We start from the raw sequence: 13,835 nt of genomic DNA, 5'->3' as shown, positions 1-13,835 counted from the left end.
GGTGAAGGTTCCTCTGGAGAGTGCAGCCAGAGCCATGTTCACGGCTCTGTGGGTGGCTCAGCTACACAAGGGGGCAGGAGTAAGAGTGCAAGAGCAATAGTGGTAGGAGACTCAATAGTGAGGGGTGCAGACAGGCCATTCTTCAGCTGTAGATGAGGCTCCAGGATTGTGTGTTGTCTCCCTGGTGCCAGGGTCAAGGATGTCACAGAATGGCTGCAGGGCCTTCTGAAGCAGGAGGACGAAGAGTCAGAGGTTGTGGTTCATATTGGTACCAACGACATAGGTAGAAAGAGGGATGAGGTCCTGCAACAAGAATTTAGTGAGCTATGTCGCAGATTAAAAAGCAGGATCTCAAAGGTTGTAATCTCTGGATTATTCCCTGTGCCACGTGTTAGTGAGTATAGGAATAGGAGGATAGAGAGGATGAATGCGTGGCTGAAGAGATGGTGCAGGAGGGAGGGCTTTAGTTTCCTGGATCACTGGGTCTGTTTCTGGCAAAGGCGGGGCCTGTACAAGTCGGAGGGGCTGCACCTGAACCGGAACTGGACCAACACCCTTGCGGGGAGGTTTGCTAATGTTGTTGGGGGGGAGGGGGGAGGGGGCGGGGTTTAAACTAATTTGGCAGGGGGATGGGATACAGGGTGGAGGTACAGTAGGGGTTGATGCACAGCCAAATATAGAAGAGAAACTAAGTCAGTCTAGAAGGCAGAGCAAATATAGACCTGTTAAGGCAAAAGGGACAATGCAAGGCTGGATTGCATCTATTTTAACGCAAGGAGTCTTACAAGTCAGGCAGATGAATGGAGGGCATTGATTAACACATGGGAATATAATATTGTTGCTATCACAGAGGCATGGTTGAGGGAAGGGCAGGACTGGCAGCTCAATATTCTAGGGCACGGAGTCTCGCTCTTTACAGCCCCACTCTGCTCGAAGTCTCTCTCTTTACAGCCCCGCTTTGCTCCCTGAAGTCTCGCTCATTACACTCCCGCTCTGCTCACTGAAGACTCTCTCTTTACAGCCATGAGACCATAAGACATAGGAGCAGAAATTAGGCCATTCAGCCCATCGAGTCTGCTCCACCATTCAATCATGTCTGATAAGTTTCTCAACCCCATTCTCCCGCCTTCTCCCCATAACTTTTGATCCCCTTACCAATCAAGAACCTATCTATCCCCATCTTAAATACACTCAATGACTTGGCCTCCACAGCCTTCTGTGGCAATGAATTCCATAGATTCTCCACTCTCTGGCTAAAGACGTTTCTCCTCATCTCTGTTCTAAAAGGTCTTCCCTTTACTCTGAGGCTGTGCCCTCAGGTCCTAGTCTCTCCTGCTAATGGAAATATCTTCCCCACATCCACTCTATCCAGGCCTTTCAGTATTCTGTAAGTTTCAATCAGATCCCCCCTCATTCTTCTAAACTCCATCGAGTATAGACCCAGAGTCCTCAAACGTTCCCCATAAGCCTTTCATTCCTGGGATTGTTCTCATGAACCTCCTCTGGACCCTCTCCAGGGCCAGCACATCCTTCCTGAGATACGGGGCCCAAAGTTGCTCACAATATTCTAAATGTGGTCTGACCAGAGCCTTATAAAGCCTCAGCAGCACATCCCTGCTTTTATATTCTAGCCCTCTCAAAATAAATGCCAACATTGCATTTGCCTTCCTAACTACCGACTCAACCTGCAAGTTAACCTTAAGAGAATCCTGGACTAGGACTCCCAAGACCCTTTGCACTCCAGATTTCTGAATTCTCTCCCCATTTAGAAAATAGTCTATGCCTCTATTCTTCCTACCAAAGTGCATGACCTCACACTTCCCCTCATTGTATTCCATCTGCCACTTCTTTGCCCATTCTCCTAACCTGTCCAAATCCTTCTGCAGCCTCCCCGCCTCCTCAATACTACCTGTCCCTCCACCTATCTTTGTATCATCTGCAAACTTAGCCAGGATGCCCTCAGTTCCTTCATCTATATCATTAATGTATAAAATGAAAAGTTGTGGTCCCAACACTGACCCCTGCGGAACTCCACTAGTCACCGTCCGCCATCCTGAGAAGGACCCCCTTATCCCCACTCTCTGCCTCCTGCCAGACAGCCAATCTTCTATCCTTGCTAGTACCTTGCCTCTAACACCATGGGCTCTTATCTTACTGAGCAGCCTCCTGTGCGGCACCTTGTCAAAGGCCTTCTGGAAGTCGAAGTAGATAACATCCATTGGCTCTCCTTTGTCTAACCTACTCATTACCTCCTCAAAGAATTCTAACAGATTTGTCAGGCATGACCTCCCCTTGATGAAACCATGCTGACTTTGCCCTATTTTACCATGCACTTCCAAGTATTCTGAAATCTCATCCTTAATAATGGACTCTGAAATCTTACCAACGACTGAGGTCAGGTTAATTGGCCTGTAATTTCCCGTCTTTTGCCTCACTCCCTTCTTAAACAGGGGAGTTACATTAGCGATTTTCCAGTCCTCTGGGACATCCCTGACTCCAGTGATTCCTGAAAGATCACCTCTAATGCCTCCACTATCTCTTCAGCTAACTCCTTCAGAACTCTGGGGTGTAATCCATCTGGTCCAGGTGATTTATCCACCTTCAGACCTTTCAGTTTTCCTAGCACCTTCTCCTTGGTAATGGCCACCATATTCACCTCTGCCTCCCCAACTCTCTTGAACTTTGGGGATGTTACTCGTGTCTTCCACCGTGAAGACTGAAGCAAAGTACCTATTCAGTTCCTCCGCCATTTCTTTCTTCCCCACTACTACTTCTCTGCTCACTGAAGTCTCGCTCTTTACTGTCCCATTCTGCTCATTGAAGTCTCTTTCTTTACCGCCCTGCTCTGCTCACTCTAAGAGACTAGCAAAGCTGCACCTACTTTTACAGAAAGATAAATAACCTTATAGGGCTATTCAGAATGATCGGGTGTTTTAATAAGGTAAATAGAGAAAAGCGTATTTCACTGGGTGATGAGTTACTAATTATAGCAATTAATTTATCATCATAACCAATAATATGGATGGGAAAAGATTGGAATTTCTTTCAACAGAATATTGTTAGGACATAAAATGCTTGACTAGAAGCATTGGGCTGCATTTTACTAGCAAGACGGACAAGAGGGTTAAAACCCATCCGTTACACCTCTCTGTTACACATCGGCCCATTGCAAACCAGCCTGTTATACACCAGCCCATTACAAACTGGCCTGTTACACACCCCATTACACACTGGCCCGTTACGCAGCCCCTATTACACACCGGCATGTTATACACCAGCCTGTTACACAAACCCCCGTTACACACCAGCCCATTACACAACCCTCGTTTCACACCGGCCCATTATACACCCCCTGTTGTACACCAGCCCGTTACACACCACCTGTTACATACTGACCCGTTACTCATTCCCCGTTACACACCAGCTGCTGTTACACACCAGGCCTTTACACACACTTGTTACACTCCAATCCTTTACACAGCTCCTGTTACACACCAGCCCGTTACACACCAGAACTTGACATACACCATGTTACACTCCAACCCATTATACATCCCCTGTTGTACACCAGCCCATTACACAACACCCATTGTACACCGGCCTGTTACACACCACCTGTTACATACTGACTCATTATACATTCCCCGTTTCACACCAGACCTTTACACACACCCTTTTACACTCCAACCCTTTACACATCTCCTGTTACACACTGGCCCATTACACACCAGAACATTACACATCTCCTGTTACACACCCCCTGTTACACACCGGCCCATTACACAGCCTCTTTTACGCACAGGCCCATTACAAACTAGCCTGTTACTCCCCCCCATTACACACTGGCCCGTTAGCTCCTGTTACACACTGGCATGGTACAAACTGGCCCATTACACACCCTTGTTACACACTGGCCCATTACACACCCTTGTTACACATCAGGAGAGAAGGCGACTCTTTCCACCGCTAAGGGATGCAGCATTGCTGGCTGCTACCCAGAGCCTGGCTGACAGCCAATTCATTCAATTAGTTGATCAGCTGACGACCACTTTACACCCCCTCTGGCATTGGGATAGGTCCCCACCAGGTAACCCCAGGTTTACAGGTGGCTTCCCAGGGGCTTCAATCACTGGGACCTGACCACCAAGCCCTGACACAGTAAAACTAATCCTTACCTGCTCTTTGGTGCTGCTCAACATGGCGGCTTCTCTTATCCTCTAAGAGTCAAGTTGCTAACCCTGGTCAGCGGATCAGAGAGGAGGCTCCATCTCCATCTCCATTCTCCATTCTCCATTGCTACTGCCAATAAAATCCCCCAGGATCCTGCTATCCACCCACACTCAGAACCCTCTTTCACTCCCAGCACTTCACTCTTGGTGGTAAAATTCTGGCTATTGTGTTTGAAAGGAATTTTTGAAAAATAAATATTTGCAGGGGGATGGGGAAAGGAGGAGTGTTGGGATTGGGGAAATCATACTTTAAAGAGCCATAATAGCCATGATGGGCAGAATGGTTTCATTCTGTGCTGAAAGATTGAGTGAAGGGGAAATTTACATTTGGTGGGATGGGGAATGGGCTGAAATGGTTGATTCTGTCCATTATGCAGCCACTCATTACCCCTTGTTGCACACCTGCCTGTAACCTGTTACTCACTCGCCTGTTATATGCCTTCCCAGTAGACACTGCCTGTTACACAAGCACCCATTAGACACCCACCTGTTACGCACCTGCCCATTACACCCCGCCCATTACACACCTTCCTGTTACACACCCACTCATTACGCACCCACCCATTACACACCCGCCTATTATTAACCCACCCATTATACACATGCCATTATTGTATACCTACAACGGGCAGGTTTATAATAGATGACTGATCCCCAATTGCCCATTTTGCACTTATTTAGAAGTTTAGTTTTAGCTTTATGCACCTGTGTTTCTCATGGGTGGCACTAGAGCCCTTCAGCGACATCACCGGCATCAGAGGCCATGGGGATAGTCACAAGGGCCAGAGACTGTGCAGGAGTCATGGGGACCTGAGACTGTGCGGGGAGTCACGGAATTATCATCTAATCATTCATTGGGGTTATAGCTGAAGAGATCTGGTGAACTTTCCCAATGCAGTGATGCTTCCTGGGATCTGTCTGATTTCTATTGAATCATGGTTTTAATTTTTTTTCCATACAGATTGTCATATTGAACTTTACAACAAGCAACTCCACCTTACACTGTCTCACAAGTTTCAAGTACAGCAGCAGTGGAAGTTGGAAGAACTTGCTCGATCTATCAGATTGGGTGTGAGTTGTCAATGGACAGCAGCTATTTATTCCAGAGACATGCGATTTGTACATTATCAGGTAACTAGTTACATCATTGGCTTTGTGTTTGTTTCGATAAGTTATAGAGCATTTGCAGTGGAGATAAGTAGAAGAAATAGGAGATCGATGGAACTACATACCACATTTGTGCAGATCTTTAAGGTGAGGTCATGTCTGACCAATTCGATTGAATTTTTCAAAGAGGTGACCAGGTGTGTAGATGAGGGCAATGCATTTGATGTAGTCTACTTGGACTTCAGCAAGGCTTTTGATGAGGTCCCGCATGGGAGACTGATAACGAAGGCCCATAGGATCCAAGGCAATTTGGCAAATTGGATCCAGAATTGGCTGAGTGGCAAGAAGCAGAGGGTGATGGTCGAGGGGTGTTTTTGTGACTGGATGCCTGTGTCCAATGAGGTTCAAAGGGATCGGTGTTGGGTCCCTTGCTGTTTGTGGTATATATAAATGATTTAGACTTGAATGTAGGAGGGTTGACCAGCAAGTTCACAATGACACAAAAATTGGTGGGGTGGTAAATAGTGAGGAGGATAGCCTTAGATTACAGGAGGATATAGACGGGCTGGTCAGATGGGCTGATCAGAGGCAAATGGAATTTAATCCGGATAAGTGTGAGGTGATGCACTTGAGCAGGACAAACAAGGCACAGGAATACACGATGAATGGTAGGACCCTGGGAAGTACCAAGGATCAGAGGGACCTTGGTGTGCATGTCCACCGGTCCCTTAAGGTAGCGGACAGGTAGATAAGGTGGTTAAGAAGGCATATGGGATACTTGCCTTTATTAGCCGAGGCGTAGAATATAAGGGCAGGGAGGTTATGCTGGAACTGTATAAAACGCTGGTTATGCCACAGCTAGACTATTGCGTGCAGTTCTGGAATCCGCATTATAGGAAGGATGTGATTGCACTAGAGAGAGTGCAGAGGAGATTTACCAGGTTGTTGCCTGGGCTGGAAAGTTTTAGTTATGAGGAGAGGTTGGATAAACTGGGGTTATTTTCCCTGGAGCAGAGGAGATTGAGGGGGGACATGATTGAGGTGTATAAAATTATGAGGGGCATAGATAGAGTAGGCAGGAAGGAACTTTTCCCCTTGGTAGAGAGATCAATAACCAAGGGGCATAGATTTAAGGTAAGGGGCAGGAGGTTTAGAGGGGATGTGAGGAAGGATTTTTTCACCCAAAGGGTGGTGGGAATCTGTAACTCACTGCCTGAAAGGGTGGTAGAGGCAGAAACCCTCATAACATTTAAGAAGTATTGGATGTGCACTTGCAAGGTGCTGGCATACAAGGTAATGGGCCTAGTGCTGGAAAATGGGATTAAAATAGTTAGGTACTTGTTTGACTGGCGCAGACTTGATGGGCTGAAGGGCTCTTTTCTGTGCTGTAGACCTCTATGACTCTGTTTTGTGAGACTTTGGATTCTCCAACCTTACATCAGGGACAGGTGATGCTCACAGTGCCCTCTTGATGGTTATGGCAGGATCCGTCAGTTTTTGTTATCTATTTAAATTGCTTGTTGTAGTTGTGATTTGTTGACCAGATTTAGGAAGGAATAGGAGGAAACAACTCAGCCCTCAAGCCTGTTCCACCTTTCAATGAGATTGATCAGTATCCTCGCTCCATCTATCCATCTTGGTTCTGTAATACCCTTACCCAACAAAAATCTAGCAATCTCAGGTTTGAAATTTTCAATTGACCCCCACCCTCAACAGGTTTTGCGGGGAGAGGGTTTCAGATTTCAACTCCCCATTGTGTGACATCAACCACTGAATGGCCTGACTCAAGTTTTAAGGTTCTGCCCCCTTTTTTCTGGACTCAGCCACCACCACCAATAGTTTCTCTCGATCGACCATATTGAATCCTTTAATCATTTTAAACACCTCGACCATCCCTTAATCTTCTATACTTGAGACAATACAAGCTGAGTTCATGCAACCTATCCTCATAATTTTACCCATTTGCTCCAGTATCATTCCTGTGAATCTGCTCTGTACTCCCCCAAGGCCATTATATCCTTCCTGAGGTGCAGTGCCCAGGACTGAACACAGTTGCTCCAGCCGGTGTCTAAGCAGAGCTTTTGATAACAGTAATGTAATTTTATATTTCAAACCCTTTGAGATAAATTCCAACATTTTATTAACCTTTTTAATTATTCCAGGTGACATTTGCTTTGTTATATGGTTGGTACTTGTAAAAATATAAGCACAATAAACCTGAGCATTCAGGAACTTTTTTCAGAGAAATGTACTCACTGGATGTAAAATGTTTCTTCTAGATTTCACGTGCACTTTATCCCTATATTCCTCAGAATGAGGATGAACTGAAACTTAATTCCAGTGATTATATCTTTCTGGACCCCACCGACCAGCAGGACATGAGTGATGGCTGGGTACGTGGAATTTCACATCGGACAGGATGTACAGGCCTTCTGCCTGAAAACTACACAGAGAGAACATACGAGTCAGACACCTGGGTCAGGCACAGGTAAGAATATGAGTCATACACCTGGACCAGGCACATGTAAGAATATGAGTCATACACCTGGATCAGGCACAGGTAAACTTCCAACCACATGTTCACACCATCACTCAGACTGCCTATTTCCACCTCCATTGCATCACCTGATTTTTCCCCTGACTCAGCTCATCTGCTGCTGAAACCTTCATTTATGCATTTGTTAACTCCAGACTTGACTGTTCCAATGCATCCTAGCTCCCGCATACAACCCTCCATAAACTTGAGGTCATTCAAAGCTCTATTGCCCATATCCTAACTTGCTCCTATGTTCATTGGCTCCCAGTCAAGCAATGTTTCAATTTTAAAATTCTTATCCTTTCTATCACAGAGACATGGCTGCATGAGGACATGGATTGGGACCTGAATATTGAAGGGTACAGGATATTTAGGAAGGACAGGAAGCGAGGAAAGGGTGGAGGGGTGGCTCTGTCAGTTAATGATGGTATTAGCACAATAGAGAGAAGTGACCTAAGTTCAGGAAACCAGGATGTGGAAACGGTTGGGTAGAGATGAGAAATGGTAAAGACAAGAAGTCACTTGTGGGAGTTGTGTACAGACCCCCTAACAGTAACCACATGGTAGGGTGGAGCATAAAGGAAGAAATAATTGGAGCTTGTCAGAAAAGCCACAGTGATAATCATGGGAGATTTTAATCTACATATAGACTGGAAAAGTCAGATGGGAAAAGATAGCCTAGATGAGGAGTACATTGAATGTTTTTGGGATATTTTCTAAGAACAGCATATTCTGGAGCCAACCAGAGAGCAAGCCATAAAAGACCTGGTATTGTGCAATGAGATGGGAGTAATTAATGATCTCATAGTGAAGGCACCCCTAGGTAGCAGCGACCATAATATGATTGAATTTTACATTCAGTTTGAGGAAGAGAGGAGTGGGTCTGAGATGAAGTTTTTAAACTTACATAAGGCCAAATATGAGGGCATTAAAGATGAGCTGGCTAAAGTGAATTGGCAAATTAGATTAAGGGATAGGCCAATAGAGATGCAGTGGCTAACATTTAAGGCAATATTTCAGAACACACAGAATAGATACATTCCAACGAGTAAGAAAAAGTCCAAGGGAAGGACACAACATCCGTGGTTAACTAGAAAGGTTAAAGATAGTATCAAACTTAAAGAAAAAGTATATCATTGTGCAAAGGCAGGTGGCAGGTCAGAAGATTGGACAGAATATAAGGAACATCAAAGAATGACTAAAAGACTAATAAGGAGGGAAAAATTAGAGTAGGAGAGATAGCTAGTCAATAATCTAAAAACAGATTGCAAAAGTTTTTATAAATATTTAAGCAAGGAAAGAGTTAACAAAGTGAGCATTGGTCCCACAGAAAATGAGTCGAGAGAATTGATAATGGAAAAAAAGGAGATGGCATATGAATTAAACAGGTATTTTGCATCAGTTTTCACTATAAAGGATACAAATAAGATCCCAGAAGCAGCTATAAACCAGGAAATGGAAGTGGGGAAGGAAGTCAGGAAAATTACATTCACCAGGGCAGTGATACTGAGTAAATTGTTGGAGCTGTGGGCTGACAAGAGCTCGAGTTCTGATGGACTTCATCCTAGGGTCTTAAAAGAAGTGTCCAGTGAGATAGTTGATGCATTGGTTTTAATTTTCCCAAACTCCCTAGACTCGGGGAAGGTCCCATTAGATTGAAAGTTAACAAATGTAACTCCATTATTCAAAAAGGGAGGGGGACAGAAAGCGGGAAACTATGGGCCAACTTTATTAAAGGAGTTATAATAGGATACTTGGATAAGCTCAAGGTCACATGGCAGAGTCAACATGGTTTTGTGAAAGGGAAATCATGTTTGACCAACTTATTGGAGCTATTTGACGAAGTAACATGTGCTGTGGATAAAGGGGAACCAGCGGATGTACTGTACGTAGATTTCCAGAAGGCATTTGATAAAGTGCCACATCAAAGGTTATTGTGGAAAATAAAAGCTCATGGTATAGGAGGTAACATATTGGCATGGATAGAAGATTGGCTGGCTAATAGGAAGCAGAGAGTAGGCATAAATGGGTCTTTTTCAGGTTGGCAGGATGTAACAAGTGGTGTACCACAGGGATCAGTGCTGGGCCCTCAACTGTTTACAATTTATATAAATGACTTGGATGAAGGGATTGAAGGGATGGTTGCCAAATTTGCTGATGACACAAAGATAGGGAGGAAAGTAAGTTGTGAAGAGGAAGCGAGGAGACAACAAAAATATATAAAACAGAAAATGCTGGAAAAACTCAGCAGGTCTAACAGCATCTGTGGAGAGAAAAACAGAGTTAATGTTTCAAGTCCGTATGACTCTTTTTCAGAGCTAAAGAGAAGTAAAAATGTGATGAAATTTATACTGTTTAAGGGGGGGTGGAACAGGTGAAGCTGAATAGAAGGCCAGCCATAGGAGGGGGCAAAGGAGAGATTGACAAAAATGCCATGAACAAAAGGACAATGGAGGTATTAATGGTAGTGGTACATGCCCACATGTCCGTCCTTGGCCTGCTGCATTGTTCCAGTGAAGCCAAACGCAAACTGGAGGAACAGCACCTCATCTTCCGACTAGGCACTTTACAGCCTTCCAGACTTAACAATGAGTTCAATAACTTCAGACCATGAACTCTCCCCTCTATCCTCACCCCCTTTTTACCCCCTTTTATTCAATATTCATTTTCTTTAATCCACATTTTTATTTTTATTTATTTTCATTTTTATTAATTTATTCATTGTTTTATCCCCACCTTTTATCCAACTTTCGATTTTTTTTCCCACCACCGTCCCCTCCCCCCACCCCACCCCCACAAGGGCCATCGGTCACTTGTTCATGTTGCTCTTTGCAGAGTGTTTACTCTGGTCTTATTGCCACATTATCCTTTCTGACCTTAATACCACTATCAGCACCTCCTTTAGCCTTTACCATTACCATTAACACCCCCTTTGTCCTATTGTTCATGACATCGTTGTCAATCTCTCCTTTGCCCCCCACCTATCACTGACCTTCTATCCAGCTTCACCTAGGAAGGAGTAACAAGCCCAGAGAACCATGGATGACCAGAGATATTCAGGTTATGATGAGAAGGAAAAGAGAGGCTTTTAGCAGGTACAATAAAAGTAAATCAGCGGAGGCATTAGTGGAGTACAGAAAGTGCAGGGTGGAGCTTAAGAAAGCAATTAGGAGAGCAAAGAAGGGATATGAGAAAGCTCTGGCTGGTAAAATCCCAAGATATTTTATAAGTATATCAATGAGAAGGGGATAACCAGGGAAAGAGTAGAGCCCATAAGAGACCAAGGGGGAAATCTATGGGTGGAGCCAGAGGACATTGCTAGAGTGTTGAATGAATACTTCACATCCGTCTTCAGCCAAGAGAATGAGGATGAAGGTATCAAACTCGGGGAGAGAGACTGCGAGGTTCTTAAGCAAATTGATATAGGGACTGACAAGGTATTGGAGATGTTGGCAGGCTTAAAAGTGGACAAATCTCCAGGTCCAGATGATTTGTGTCCCAGATTGCTGAGGGAGGCAAGGGAGGAGATCGCAGGGGATCTGACCCAAATTTTTAATTCCTCTCTGGCCACGGGGGAGGTGCCAGAGGACTGGAGAACAGCTAATGTGGTTCCACATTATCAGAGATAAGCCAGGGAACGACAGACCAGTGAGTCTCACGTCAATGGGAGGGAAACTATTGGAGAAAATTCTGAAGGAGAGAATCTATCTCCACTTGGAGAGGCAAGGATTGACCAGGGATAGTCAGCATGGCTTTGTCAGAGGGAGGTCATGCCTAACAAATTTGATTGAATTTTTTTGAGCAAGTGACCAGATGTGTAGATGAGGGTAGTGCAGTTGATATAGTTTGTATGGATTTTAGCAAAGCCTTTGGGAGACTTATAAAGAAGGCAAATGCACATGGGATACGGAGTAATTTGATAAGGCGGATTCAAAATTGACTTAGTTGTAGGAGGCAGAGGGTGATGACAGAAGGCTGCTTTAGTGACTGGAAGCCAGTGTCCAGTGGCATACCACAGGGATCTGTGCTGGGTCCCCTATTATTCGTCATTTATATAAACGACATAGATGATTATGTAGGGGGTAGGATGAGTAAGATTGCGGATGACGCAAAGATTGGCCGGGTGGTTAACAGTGAGGTTGAGTGTCTTGGGCTACAGGAAGATATAGACAGGATGGTCAAATGGGCAGATAAGTGGCAGATGGAATTTAACCCTGAAAAGTATGAGGTGATACTCTTTGGAAGGAGTAATTTGACAAGGAAGTATTCAATGAACGGCATGACACTAGGAAGTTCTGAGGAACAAAGGGACCTTGGCATGTGTGTCCATAGTTCTCTGAAGGCTGAGGGGCATGTTAGTGGGGTGGTGAAAAAGGCATATGGGACACTTGCCTTTATCAAACGAGGCATAGAATACAAAAGTAGGGAGGTCATGTTGGAGTTGTATAGAACCTTGGTGAGGCCACAGCTGGAGTAATGTGTGCAGTACTGGTCGCCACATTATAGGAAGGATGTGATTGCACTGGAGGGGATGCACAGGAAATTCACCAGGATGTTGCCTGGGATGAAACATTTAAGTTATGAAGAGAGGTTGGATAGTCTTGGGTTGTTTTTGTTGAAGCAGAGAAGACTGAGGGGCAACCTGATCGAGGTGTACAAGATTATGAGGGGCGTGGACAGGGCGGATAGGGAGCAGCTGTTCCCTTAGTTGAAGGATCAGTCACAAGGGAACATATGTTCAAGGTGAGGAACAGGAGGTTTAGGGGGGATGTGAGGAAAAACATTTTTACCCAGAGGGTGGTGACGGTCTGGAATGTGCTGCCTGGGAGGGTGGTGGAGGCGGGTTACCTCACATCCTTTGAAAAGCACCTGGATGAGCACTTGGCACATCATAACATTCAAGGCTATGGGCCAAGTGCTGGTAAATGTGATTAGGTAGGTAGGTCAGGTGTTTCTCACGTGTCGGTGCAGACTCGATGGGCTGAAGGGCCTCTTCTGCACTCTGTGATTCTGTGATACTCCACCCCCATTACACAGTCTAAATTTCATCACATTTCTACTTCCCTTTAGCTCTAAAGAATGGTCATACAGATGTGAAACGTTAATTCTATTTTTCTCTCTACAGATGCTGTTAGAGCTGCTGAGTTTTTCAGGCATTTTCTGTTTTTGCTTTGGATTTCCAGCATCCGCAGTATTTTGCTTTTAACAAAAAGATATCGACAGGTTAAGTGAGTGGGCAAAGATCTGGCAAATGGAGTATAATGTGGGAAAATGTGAAATTGTCCATTTTGGCAGAAAGAATAAAAGAGAAAAAAAAATAATAACAGAGATAAAAACAAAAAACTGCGGATGCTGGAAATCCAAAACAAAAACAGAATTACCTGGAAAAACTCAGCAGGTCTGGCAGCATCGGCGGAGAAGAATAAAGTTGACATTTCGAGTCCTCATGACCCTTCAACAGAACTGAGTAATGTTAGGAGAGGGGTGAAATATAAGATGGTTTAAGGTGGGGGGGGGGGGGTGGGAGGAGAGAAGTGGGGGGCGGGGGTGTGGTTGTAGGGACAAGCAAGCAGTGATAGGAGCAGATAATCAAAAGATGTCACAGATAAAGGAACAAAGAGGTGTTGAAGGTGGTGATATTATCTAAACAAATGTGCTAATTAAGAATGGATGGCAGGACACACAAGGTACAGCTCTAGTGGGGGTGGAGTGAAATAAGACTAACAGGGCATAAAAGGTATAAATTTAAAAATAATGGAAATAGGTGGGAAAAGAAAAATCTATACAAATTATTGGAAAAAAACAAAAGGGAGGGGGAAGAAATGGAAAGGGGGTGGGGATGGGGGGAGGGGGAGTTCAAGATCTAAAGTTGTTGAATTCAATATTCAGCCCGGAAGGCTGTAAAGTGCCTAGTCGGAAGATGAGGTGCTGTTCCTCCAGTTTGCGTTGAGCTTCACTGGAAC

General features: G+C 44.7%; 1 protein-coding gene across 1 annotated transcript in view; it reads left to right on the top strand.

The window, feature by feature from the left end:
• LOC144691915 (ubiquitin-associated and SH3 domain-containing protein A-like) overlaps positions 1-13,835 on the top strand; it is a 231,439-nt gene that overhangs the window by 86,035 nt on the left and 131,569 nt on the right. The window contains exons 5-6 of the mRNA XM_078560489.1: positions 5,191-5,360; positions 7,616-7,824. Of these exons, the coding sequence (XP_078416615.1) occupies positions 5,191-5,360; positions 7,616-7,824 (379 nt within the window). The remainder of the gene's footprint in view (positions 1-5,190; positions 5,361-7,615; positions 7,825-13,835) is intronic.

Source organism: Cetorhinus maximus, chromosome 16 (genome assembly GCF_964194155.1).
Source record: "Cetorhinus maximus chromosome 16, sCetMax3.hap1.1, whole genome shotgun sequence".
In the NCBI taxonomy this organism is placed as follows: domain Eukaryota; kingdom Metazoa; phylum Chordata; class Chondrichthyes; order Lamniformes; family Cetorhinidae; genus Cetorhinus; species Cetorhinus maximus.
Note: the sequence above shows the minus strand (reverse complement) of the source record. Positions and strands in the feature narration are given on the sequence as shown.